General features: G+C 39.5%; 1 protein-coding gene across 1 annotated transcript; it reads right to left on the reverse strand.

Moving 5' to 3' along the window:
- Positions 1-5,511: 5,511 nt before the first annotated feature.
- Positions 5,512-6,273, reverse strand: LOC145992415 (uncharacterized). Its single transcript, XM_083128801.1, has one exon. The coding sequence runs from the start codon at positions 6,271-6,273 to the stop codon at positions 5,512-5,514; it is 762 nt and encodes a 253-aa protein (XP_082984927.1).
- Positions 6,274-13,097: the final 6,824 nt, after the last annotated feature.

Consider the following 13,097-nt stretch of genomic DNA (forward strand, 5'->3'; position numbering starts at 1 on the left):
CCCAAACTATGTGTTAACCACCGTCCCCTTTTATATACGAGAAGGATTAAGGCTAAGACCTAACCTTGAAGAACGGCACGCCTGGCTATATCAGTGCGCCACGCAGCTACAAACATTTGTCCAGGGCAATGTTTTAAATTTCGGCGACCGTTGGACTTTCTATTGTCTTTGGAATAGCCAAGATGGTCAAATTTACTATTTCGGTCGACCCTCTAGGCAAATAACAGGAAAGAACGAGTTGTAATGTTTTCCTCGTTCCTGTCCTTAAACAACGACGTTTTTTTTATATAAATTCTTGGCTTTTGCACTTGGTAAGGTAGAGTGATGATAGTCATTTCTCTAACAGAAATGATACTATCCCTACTGCCTGACATTTAAAGTCACGATAATTATTGTTGTTATAATTCCCCTAACTTTTGCATTTTTATGGGTACATCCCTGTTTCATATTAATCGTCGATAGGTGATTTTATCAGTAAATTGTTACACTGATATAACAGTAGACAGTCATGATGATAACAGTCAGAAGACACAAGTAAATAATCTTCAAAATCGCATTTTGGTTTTTGTATAGCATATATAAGGAAGAACGATTCTAATATTTCTTTAAGTTACAGATTGAGCCTTAATGATGACTCCTTCCATGTTCTTGTTGCTGATTGTAATCATTGCAACCCAGGCAACGGCGTTGGAAGATCCAGAAAAACCTGCCATCAAGTTGATTAGTGGTGGATACTGGAAACCTTTAGGTAATGTAGTGGTATATGAGGCCTCCGTGCCATTGGTCTACGAGGAAATGTTAACCAAGCCACCCTTGGTGGATCCACTTCTGATGGATATGGTCACAGCCGAAAATAACAATATGTGTAAGGAGCACGATTCTCTTTTCTGTTATATTGATGAGCTAAATGATAAGATGCAAAATGTACTTTATCAACAATCTCTGTGTGATTTTCAAACCAGTGAATATTTTTCTGATCAAGTGACACGTAACAAAAGAAGCCCCCTACCTTTTGTAGGGACATTTTTTAAATGGTGTTGTGGAATAGCTGTCACTTCTGATCTTGACAATAGTGTTACAACAACGCGTAAATTAAAGGAAGCAGTTTTGCGGATAACTCAGTCACTAAAGCACCACAACGCTGACATCCACGTGTTACAGTCCAATATTGCCAGTGTGGCGTCACAAGTTAATGAGTCGTTAGCTTATGTAGAAGACAAAATTGATAGACTAGCGTTATTTGAGAAACGCCAATTTGATTCCTTATTAAACAAATCAGAAGTTTTGGAATATCAAACTCTTACAGAACAACTAAGATCTCTTATTCTTTACAAACTATTCTTGAATATAATGGTAGAACAAGAATATAGAGATTTACAAACCGCCTGTTTTCAAAATAAAATACCTATGGTCTTAATCAAACCCACCATTTTAAGACAAGATTTATTAACCATTGCATCCAAAGAAGCAGGAGAAAATTTTAAGTTGGCCTTACCCATTAATCAATTAACCAAGTATTACTCTCTTCCCATTTCACACTGCATGTTTTCGGATACACAAGTAGCCATCAATATCAAGGTTCCCATCGTTAAACGAGGAGACCCTATTATCCTAGAAGAATTTCAGACGGTCCCCTTTCGATGGAATGACTCCACCTGTACTTTGGTTCACTCCACCAGTTATGCAGCCATAACTCAAACTTCAGTTAGAATATTATCAGGAAGTTTCTTATCCACTTGTGACCCCCATATTGACAAGCTGTGTTACCTTCCCCGCTACGGACATGATGCTGTAGTAGGCACAGGATGCCCACTTAAAATAAGACAAGGAGCAACGATTGAAGAATTAGCAAAATTTTGTACTTTCTCATTCATCTCTGGTAATCCAATAATCATTATCGAAATAAATCCTGATAGGTATGTCATTACAAACCCACCTGATTCAATAAATGTTACTTGCAACGGACAAATGCAACGTATGCAAACTCATGGTAAACAGCCAGGAGCTGCAGAAATTGACCTACCCTGTCAATGCTCTGTAGAAGTGAACAATGAAATTTCAATTCCAACCACTTTTCCTTGTTCAACCAATGCTAAAGACAACTTCCAAATTTCTACCATATTACCTGCAAGTTGGTCTCACATTCCTACCTTGAAAATTACAGATATGCAAAGAAAACAAGAGAGATTAGTTTTTAAATCATACGATGATTGCTTAGATAAAAATTGGACTAGGAAAATACCATATATAAAAATATCTCCAGTAAAAGAGACTAAAATAGAAGAAGAAAGAGTCATGCGAATGGAAGAGATAAATGAAGTTCTATCAGATGTAGGTGATTCGTTAGTACCCTCCGCTTCTACCCCCACCACATTGTATTTTTGGAATATCGCTTTAACCATAACCACCTTATGGTTACTCTACAAAATGCAACACACCTCACGCACTATCCAAAACATTGGAATCCCTTTTGGCACAATGGCTGTAGGCAAAGTAGACGCACATGCGTGTGAACCAACCTTAATTGAAACGGTAGCCGTTTACTCTGGAGCTATCGTCATTATAGTCGTAGCCATTTTCGCGCTTTATTTAAGTTGGATAGTATTTATCAGAAAACTATGCTGGAAATGTAGACAGCCTACCGAAACCCCGTCACCACCTTCGATTCCATCAGCCCCAAGTCTAAGACTTATTAACCTAGCAGAAGCCGAATCATTTACCACCAACTCCAGCCGACCATCTCCCAGCATGAGACATATGAAAAAGAGTAACGGTGAAACCGTCATCTCACGAAGAGCCCAGGATACTTTACTGGCATGACTAGCATATTTTGTGTTTCTTCTCCTCAGTACCAATGCAAATTCTTTGGACATACCATCATATGTCATATCAGTCTTACACACGGAACAAACTGATTTGCCAATCTACTATGAGACTTCTTTACCTTTATTATATGAGTTCACTTACGAGGTGTTTAAATTAGAAGACACTTATCAGTGGCAATCCCTAACTTCTCTTATACACAATGATACATTCTCAACAGATTCTATATTGTTGGGATGGCAATATTTCAGAGCAGAAAAAGTACACGTTAAAACTCTGTTTGTAGAGAAACATAGTTATGACAATATCAAAGAACGTATTTATGAATCCCCTGCTAAGGATTGGATTTCTTTAACTAGCTCCAATCTCAATGATATGTATTCCTTCAACTTGTTACTACATTCCTGTCAGACGAAACTTGCACACCCATCTGTAATACACTTCAGCCCAATGCGGAATGACCTAACTATTCTTCAACATAGAATAAGTAACTTCAGTTATTCTCTTGTGGTTAAATTAGAAAATTTGGGTCAATATTATAATTTACCTATTTTGGAATGTGTGATTTCCAAAGATAAGGCCTTAATCGCACTTAAAGTACCTTTAATGAGAGACAATGTTCAATTGAAGAGTTGGAACGTTTCTCCTGTTTACTTTCGTAGGAAAAATCAAATCTGTAATGTAAAGTCTATCCAAGAACCCCTCTACCAGGTTACCCTGGACGTATCATTGAAACTGTTGTATGGCCCACATTGTGACTTGAGTAAAGATAATCTCTGCTTTGTAACACCAAGAAAGGTCAGTCTCTCTGACATTGACCGATGTTTCTTAGCACATATAACAAATCATGTTATGGAAATTCGCCAACATTGTTTGATAGAATGCTCTTTATATACTCCTACAACACCCATATATGCTTATAATGTTTCGACGTATGCCTTTATCGGATTGGATTCCAAGTATGAAGCCATTTCAATAAAATGTAAAGATATTGTTGTGAGATTTCACCCATCTTATAATGATGGAGTTTTGCTTATTAATGTGGGATGTCAATGTGAATTGCAATTGAATGATAGTCATCGTCTGCAACCCACTTTCCCTTGTATACTGCCACATGTTGAAAAAACATGTTTAGATGAATTTCAAAGTAGATATGTTAAACAATTATTCAATAGGCATTCCTTACCCCGGAACATATCTTGTGAAAATTTGATATCACCATGGTAGAAGTATTTAGTTTGGAAAAAAGCAAGTTACTAATGGTACTTAACACTAAAGGTACAACATATAAGGCAGACCCTTGACCCTTCTTACCCTCTAGGGCTGTTACCCCGACTACAAACACTTATTTGGGAAAATAAGTAAATTTTAAGGAGGAGGAGATTGTCACCTCCAGAAATTTGGACAATTCTTTTTTATTATTATTCTAAATTGCAAATGGAGTCCTCTCTGGCAGTGATCACCCTGTACTCTCCCTAGGTAGATTTTATTTCAGGGCCTAAGTACAACTTATATCAGAGCATGCCATATGTAATTCCTAAGAACTTTGCAACTGAATAGTGATCATAATGGGACCCCTGTTAGATCCCTGGCTGTGCACATGTGGTACTAAGAACTTTGAATAAGGGCATTCTTTGCCAACAACATACTGGGAAAGTTGAAGGTTAGTTGATGTCTAACCGTCCCAGACATATACAAATACCCATCCGGCTCCGCTAAAGTGATAAATCCCAAGCGTAAGCCCATGGGACACAACATGACCCTTGTTCCCAAGCATAGGATATGGCGTCACCAGCACACATATGGCTTATTACACATATGGCTTAACTTCCTTTTATTTCCTTTTTGTGGTTTTGCCCTCCATTCCGCCACTATCCCCCCTCCTTTTAGAGACCCGTGGGCGAGCACTGCACAGAGCAAGGAACCTCCCACTTGCTGATAATCTGACTTTAAAACGTCATGCTCGAAGCTTTTGACTTCAGTCTGTTACCCTCATCGACACCCTCACCAGAGACAATCGCTGAGATTCTTCGGTGGTAACAGACCCTTCTTACGAAGGTAAGAATAATCTTCTGTAACTCTCTAATATTTAGTATGGTAACTAACTAACTTCTATATTTCAAGTATGGCACACTTTCTGCCCATACACAACCGTACATACACACACCAGCATTTACACTAACACACACACCCAGAATTAGCTAGGATGATAATAAGTAAATTCATTGGTATGGTGACACACCTTCATTGTTAGGAGAGCTATGTTTGGATCAAACGAACTTATGTCAGAAGGGCCATTTTGCCCTTATATCATTGTTTACACAGTAGAATGTGAAGGACTCATGTCCGTTAGCATAGCGTCTTAAAATGTAATCAACCCAAAAACCCCCAGGGGCCAATGTAGTCATATTGTAAACATTACTAAGCCTTAAACGCTTGTAGATCATGATTCTTGTATCACCTCTTATTTTTAGTCTTTATTTGTTTTGTTGCTTATTAGACTATAAAATCCAACGTCTTGCTTTGCCACAGTAGAAAGAGACGAATCGGATTATACTATTTAATGTAAGTATTTCACGCACACGTACACAAACACTCCCATCTCTTTTGGAATACCTCTCGCAATTACACTTTCTCCCCCCTCAGGAAGTCACTAGTTTCATACTTTATGCACTAAAGTAGGCAAGGCTAGTCCGTAGGCATATCAGAGAAAGGTATGTCTCCTACTCTTCCCGTGAACTCCGTATATGGATAAGGTAGGTAGAGTAGAGTGACCGGCCGACAATCCCCCCCACACAGGTACGCACCTGTGTGCCTCTGTCTCACCCCAGGACGTGACACAGTATCAACCCAAGAATTCTGCGAAGAAGGAAGACCTAGCCACTTGACGTAAAGTTTGCCCTTGCTGCGTCGGAGCACTTTCTCCACAAGGTAAGCGTCCGGGAACCTAGTGGCGGACATTTCCTGCTCGTAGAATTGACCCTCGATGTCCTCACCGTCCGCGGTGCTCTTCAGCTTGTAGGTGGGGATGTAGGGAGGTGATGAAGGCAGGAGAACATCGGTCACGGTGAAAATTTCTGTAGACCAGTTTCGAGTGAAACCTTTGTCGAACACTCCGGGGCGCTTGAACTTGCTCACTCTCACCTTGTCTCCTATTTTATACTTTGGTTTCTTGATTTTTTCGCCACTGTTTCGTTTGCAGTACACTTCGGAGAGCAGGCACCTTTCGTTTCGCTTGGACACTTCCAGGGGTTTCATCCCGATCGTCCTGTGAATTCGGTTGTTGTATTCCTCCACCAGTTCCGGCACCAGATCCACCCACTTGTAGTTCCCGCGGAGGGTGAACCGTTTCCACATGAGCCCCTTGAGGGTCCTGTTGAATCGCTCCACGATGCTTGCTTTCAGCTCGCTGTAGGTTGAATAGTGAAGAATACCGTTCTCCTTGAGCATCCTCCCGAAGACAGAGTTGTAGAATTCCCTTCCTCGATCGATCTGCAGGAAACAAGGGTATCTCTGTTTGAGAACAGAAGCGAAAGCTTTGCCGACCTCGACCCCGGTCTTGTTTTTAACGGGTATCGCCTAAGCGTACTTGCTGAAAGTGTCGATCACGGTGAGGAGGTATCTGAACCCCTTGTTAATCTTGTGAAGCCCCTTGAGATTCCCCGTGCTCATCTCCACGAGGTCGGCCTGCCAGAGGTCGTCTATCCCTTTGGTGACCACGGGCAGTCGAGGATAATTCCTGCGGGCAGGTTTGTGCAGTTCGTTCACGATACCTGCTCTCATGGCAATGGAGGTTGTTTGAGGCTTATAGAAGATGCTATTGTTGTTGAAGATGAAGAAGATCTTGCCAGTGTTCTCTTCGAACTGCTTCACAATACCGTTCAAGTTGACGAGTGTAGCTGCCAACAGGTCGGTTCGGAAAGCAAACAAGGCATCGTCAAGCATGTCTCGAGCTTTGACGACCTCTTCGCTGGATATCTTGACGTACTTGGGAAGCGTGGCGCCAGGTTTCCTCCTGTTGTAGCCGAACAAGTTGGTTGGCATGTTATAGTTCATTTCTTTCTTTCCCACTGCTCAGACTATTTTATTAATTTTTCCTCTTCTTGCTTCGAGAAAGGTCTCGCAGATATTTTTACTGGTAAAGATTTTCTTTCGAAGCCAACGCCCCTTTTTCCCTTGCGTAATTAACCAAGAACAGAGCCGCCAGAACGGCGAAAAGAGGCTCATCGGTAGAGGAAATGCTGGAATTTGTATTGTTTCTCGCGTTTCTTTGTTTTCGAAAGCATACTTACTTCCCTGAAGAGCGCTCGTTTTGATTTGTTAGCTAAATTTAGCTTGCGGCTCAAACAACAGTAACACCAAGCAAAAAAGATAGTAAAAGCGTTTTTTTTCTCGGTTAAAGAGCCAAAAGTGCCACTTATCATCACTAGAAACAATATTGAAATTTTATTTTCACTTTTGTGTTGTACAGTCACCATAAAAATATGAAATGTACGGGATCACAAAAGACTTCGAGGCTCACGCGCACAAAATTGATCACAAAAGGCACGCCATGAAATGTTCGGGAGGATGGGGTGGCCACGCTGTCAGAAGTGACATGACTAATCAAAGCCATTCACCATTTGGAGAGGTTAGGTTAGTTCCTGCATGATAGAATAAATGTTGCCAACTCACTAGGTTAGTTTAACTCGTAAAATATTGTGGTGAAATGTTGATGGCAGAGTTGGCAACGATGACAGTGAGGTTAACGTATACCGTGAACTCTTGTAATATACATCGTAAACGGCTACGCAGAGTTGGCAACGCTGGCAGTGAGGTTAACGTACACCGTGAACGACCTGAAAATATACAGCGTAAACGACATGTTGCCAACTCACTAGGTTAGTTTAACTCGTAAAATATTGTGGTGACATTTCTATGGCAGAGTTGGCAACGCTGACAGTGAGGCTATCGTACACCGTGAACTCTTGTAATATACAGCGTAAACGGCTACGCAGAGTTGGCAACGCTGGCAGTGAGGTTAAAATACACCGTGAACGACCTTAAAATATACAGCGTAAACGGCTACGCAGAGTTGGCAACGCTGACAGTTACCTGCGTTAGGTTTGGAAAAACCGTGAAAATGAGTTGTTATTTTGGGCTGTTCGCGTTTGAAAAAAATTCAGCGTTTCTTGCTTTTGGGCTGTTCGCGTTTGGAAAAATTTCAGCGTTTTTCGCTTTTGGGCTGTTCGCGTTTGGAAAAATTTCAGCGTTTTTCGCTTTTGGGCTGTTCGCGTTTGAAAAAATTTCAGCGTTTTGGGGGTTCGCCCGGGTGAGTCAGCTCCGGCATTTTCCTACTACTGTGCTGACCTGGCTTAGGCCCCCTGGTGTGGATGAAGGGAAAGTGTGTTTTCAAAAGGTCCTTGACTTCCCAGAAAGGGACTGCCCATAATATCACTGCATTTCCTACCGTTGTGTTTAACCAAAGTGTATGTCAACTTAGGATCTGAGCGCTTCGATTTCTGTCGGTTGCGGGACTTCTTGAGTCTTTTGTCAACATGGTGCCAATCAGAGTTTCTTTCTGCCAAGGTCGCTGCACCTATGAATCGGCTCTGCAGCTTGAGTGTAAAAAAACATGTTGTACGGAGGAAAGTTGCACCGGAAAAATTACCTTCTTAAATACGATGAAACCTGTAAAACATCCACAGATATTTATTCGGGGGCAGTCCCTTTGAAAAAACATCAATATTCTCAAAATTCATCGAACAATGCAATACTCCAAAAACCGAACCTGGTCTGCAACACAAGGAAAATGTCTCATTTAGCAATCAATGTGCCTTTGTTAAGTTGGTAAGTTCAGTATGGCACTTCATTTTAAATAATGCTGATGGAATAAATCAATAAAGTTTGTTAAATGACAACGACTCCTTACCACAATAATATAATTATTCTTTACGGATATACCCTATAACGGTTGGGGGTTCGACGTGCTGACCCCACGTCACCCCATTACTGGTTGAAAATCTCCACACCTCTGGGTAGGATTGTGGGAGGGACTGGCAGTCGGGAGATAGACCAAGGCGTTCCAGGGCTGTCGAACCACGGGTTATTATTTATATATAGATGCTTAAATATATGTGCAACCTCACATGTCTTTCCAGTGACATATTGCAAGTGCTTGTTATTGTACTTGACTCAACAAAATAAGCTTACTGTGTGAGGCAGATTCATACGAACAAAAAATACTCAAAATAATAACAATAATAATAATTTACTTCAAAATTACAAAAAAGTATTTACTTGTTCTTGTTTAAATTTTCGATTCTTCGAAAAGTTTGTTAAGGAGTTGAGTTGAGTTGGTGTTTTTAAGTCCCCTTTATGCACAGTAAAGCAAATCGGGACTGGACCTACAGTTTAAAGTAAGATACGGAGCACTGTGTGTACCTACACCCATGTATCGAACCCGGGGCCCCTCGATTCCAAGGCAACAACGCATTCACTGAGCAAACGGGGAGGCATCGTTTGTTAAGGAGGATTCTCAATATCGGTCCTCACGATATCGAGAAAAAATATGCGACTCGAGAAATCGTACAGTTTGTGAAGATAATTACTTTTAACACGTTTCGTGTTTAAGACTGTTTCAATAGTAGAATAGATATTTGGTGCGAATAATACTACTTACCCGGAGATATGAGGGAGGTATCCTGCCACCATTATACTTATTTAGCGTGTTTTGCGCTCTGATTCGTGATCAGTTGTAATAGCTTGCATATAGTGGTTTACCGCTGCGCAAGCGGTCGTTCTTCAATCTACTCAAGCTCAAAACATTGTTTGCATGCAACGGCAACAGTCAACTCCCAACTCTGTTGTCATGAAATTAAAATTTTCAGCAAAAGTAGAACAAATTTGCCGGGGCCACGGGAACGTTTCGGGAGGTCAGTGCCCCCCCCCCCCCCGCGCCCCCCCTAACGACGTCCCTGTATATTGCCTGCTGTCGTACCTCCATTTGTATATCATTGAATTTATAGCTCCAAATTACGCTCTAAACGATATTTTAATTTCATATGTAAATATTAAACTATGATTGGTTCTTAGAAATCTGTAACTGTTGCAAACAACCGGTAGCCGCATTTTACAGTTTTATTACTTTGAGGGTTAATGATACAAAAACAACATTCTGAAGCTTAATTCTTTCAATTTCAAGTTTTTTACCCGCATAGCGTTTATGGTTTTTCTTTTATTGTATTCTAGTAGGACAATTATAGTACGTTTTTTAATAACTTTAACCGTGAGAATACTTTGATGATAGAGAATCTATGAATTATTAAATACTAAACCTGTAGTGCAGTGGTGATATTTTTTTTCTTCCCCAGTTCCATTAAAAGAGAGTAGTTCAGAAGTAACCCCTGGATTTAATGAAGAGGAATGTGGATGTTTGCCCCTTTGCCATGAGATTATATACATCGAGCAAGATGTCAAGGAATATCCATTTCACAAGTACTATAAAATTGCGAGTAGCGTCTAGATTTTAAATTTTTTAATGTATTAAAATGAATTCTCCTAAGACATAATTATTATAAAACATGTATTGATCAAAGAACTATTAACGTTATAGTGGGCAGAAACAAATAGACAATTTAAATTTGCTACCATACAGACATCTTTGTAGGTATCATGGTGAAACACACATACCAGAGTAGAGCGGTTCAGAGCCTCCAAAGTTGGTCGGAAGAACATCGAGAGCTTGCTTTGAAAAAGTTTATTAGTGTTTGGCATGTCAGAATCTTTCCATTCTTCCGATGTGAAAATGTCGTCGAAAAACACGCTCCGTTACAGTAGCACTGTCATTGTTTCTAAAGAACGTCTCCACAGCAAGCGCTCGAAGCTCTACCGATCACCGCTGCATGAAGACTAAAGGCTTTAAACAGCTCTACATAGGGATGTGTGTTACTCCACGCTACCTGCAAAGATGTTGTTATGGCGTAAAATTTAAATCGTCTAATTGTTCCTGTCGCACCCTGTATGGGACTTTGAAACTAAGTTAATATTTAATGCGTTCCATGCACGAGCCGAAAGTTGTACTCCTTATATGAGGATTGTAGTTCTCCAAATGATACATCTACCAAACAAAGTGGTTGTACAGTGTGATCCATGAGTATTACCGTGCAAATTGTCCATGACTATTTTCATTAATTATTCTCGTGTATTCTATGTGTTGTTAGGTGATGGATTTTTGTGTATGCTGCTGCAGAAGTGTCAACAGCTTGTTTTGATTTTGTTTTAATTCTTTAAGCCCTTATTGGGTCAAATAAAGTGCACGAACCTAGTGATGGACAATTTGCACGGTAATAGTCATGGATCCCACTGTACATCTCCCAAGATTTATAAAAAATATAAAGGTGCATGGAAATTTTCAAGTTCCTGTTCTAGAAAGAATGTTAATTACAAGATAATACTGTAGTGTAAGTGAATCTTTAGTTCCTCGCTTTGTAATCATAGGGTCCCGGGTACGATACTCGGTGGAGGCTCATCGTGGTTCGGATCCCACTTTAAACTGTAGGTCCAGTCCCGATTAACCTTACTGTGCACAAAGTGGACTTAAAACACCAACTCAATCAATCAAAAGAATCTTTAGTTTCCAAAGCTCACATGAAAGAAACATATTGCAAGCGCAACAAAAGGCTGCTTCTGTAAGGTTACTGAATTTCTTTTGCGACGACAATAATACAGGGTTTTTCAAAAAGTCATTTAACACCCCCGGTACAAGGACACCGTAGAGCGCAACATGGAAATGGTGATGACCAATCGTTATCAAGCCAAGGGGAACCACATTGACGCTACCCATATGGTCGGCGGCCATCTTGATGTCCGCCATCTTGAATTCAACTTCAGAATTTTAAATGGGAAGGAAGTGATATGATATATCAAATCAGGCTAGAATTTCACGAGAAATACAATGGTGAAGGATTTTTCGACGTATCTTTAACCAGTAAAAAGTAATGACTGAATTCTTGTACCAATTTACTCCTTTTCGAGGTGTTAGAAAAATGCCTTAAAATTTGTTTAGCGTATCGGTAATGCATCGAGATCAAAGTGATGTCTAGGGAGAGACGTTCGCATGCCATTGCACACGATTTTAATCGGATATATCCACGAAGAGCTCCGCATTATGAATGGTTGTCGCGAAGAATTTACAGTGTGACGCTTTTTGAGCCACCATGTATATCAGCAATCTGTTTCAAAATGTCTTCCAATCGCCTTTCTAGAAAGGATTCTGCTTTAAATTATTTCCTAGCTTCATTTCGTTTTTTCAGCACTCAACTTATCAAAAGCTCAACACGTAACTTATTATGAAATTTCCATTCTCTCTACCGCTTGTCTAAAGCTTTCAATTAATTACGCAATACTGCCAATGGAAAAATCCGTTACAACTCAAACGTTCAGGAATTCCAAGTTCGAATGTCCAAATACACAACACGAAACATGTTACTTGTCAGGTCTTTATCACTAAATATACTTACTAATAATCCTTAGCGGAGAACACAAGACGTTCCATCTTACTATGAGGCCACCTCAGACGTGGTATGTACTTTAGCGTTTTCATAAAATGTTTCTTCAACTCACACTCAGGATTCCATATAAATTCCTCTGAAATTAATTCCAAACAATCTGCACTCACAAATAAAATTATAGTTCTAGATAAAGTTACATTAATTTTAACGATCTCTTCTTGATTACACCAACAAAAACATACATTTTAAATCAACTTGCATCAACCATCAATTCAATAAGTCACATTACCTAGCAACAGGAACTGAAAATTTTAAGGTTAGTCAATAGCCACAGGAACAGATTACAAAATTGCGTTAACCAAATTATGACGTCTTACTACGACACAATTATTTATTTTTATATTTAACATACTAAACATTGTATTCTAAAATTAATTGAGGGCCTAACCAACAGAAACCGCTGGTATACAGACAAACCTAAACTGGAAACTCAAAATATATCTACTGTATACTTCCAACCCCATACAATGAGTTCCCATGAATGTTCAATATGTTTTCTTCAAAGCATGCCTATCGGCCAAATATTAAAGTAAATGCTCTCAAATAATATGAAAGACCCATCTTGTCTTAATAATTATTGTATTATTATTATTATTATTATTATTATTATTAATATTAATATTATTGTTAGTTCTTCTTTTAATATATCTAGGTAGAAAATACAACTATATATTCAAAATAAAGTTTCTATTCAGAGATGTGCTAGATTTACATGGATAAATA

This window comes from Lepisma saccharinum, chromosome 9 (assembly GCF_977018435.1).
Source record: "Lepisma saccharinum chromosome 9, izLepSacc3.1, whole genome shotgun sequence".
NCBI classification, from domain to species: domain Eukaryota; kingdom Metazoa; phylum Arthropoda; class Insecta; order Zygentoma; family Lepismatidae; genus Lepisma; species Lepisma saccharinum.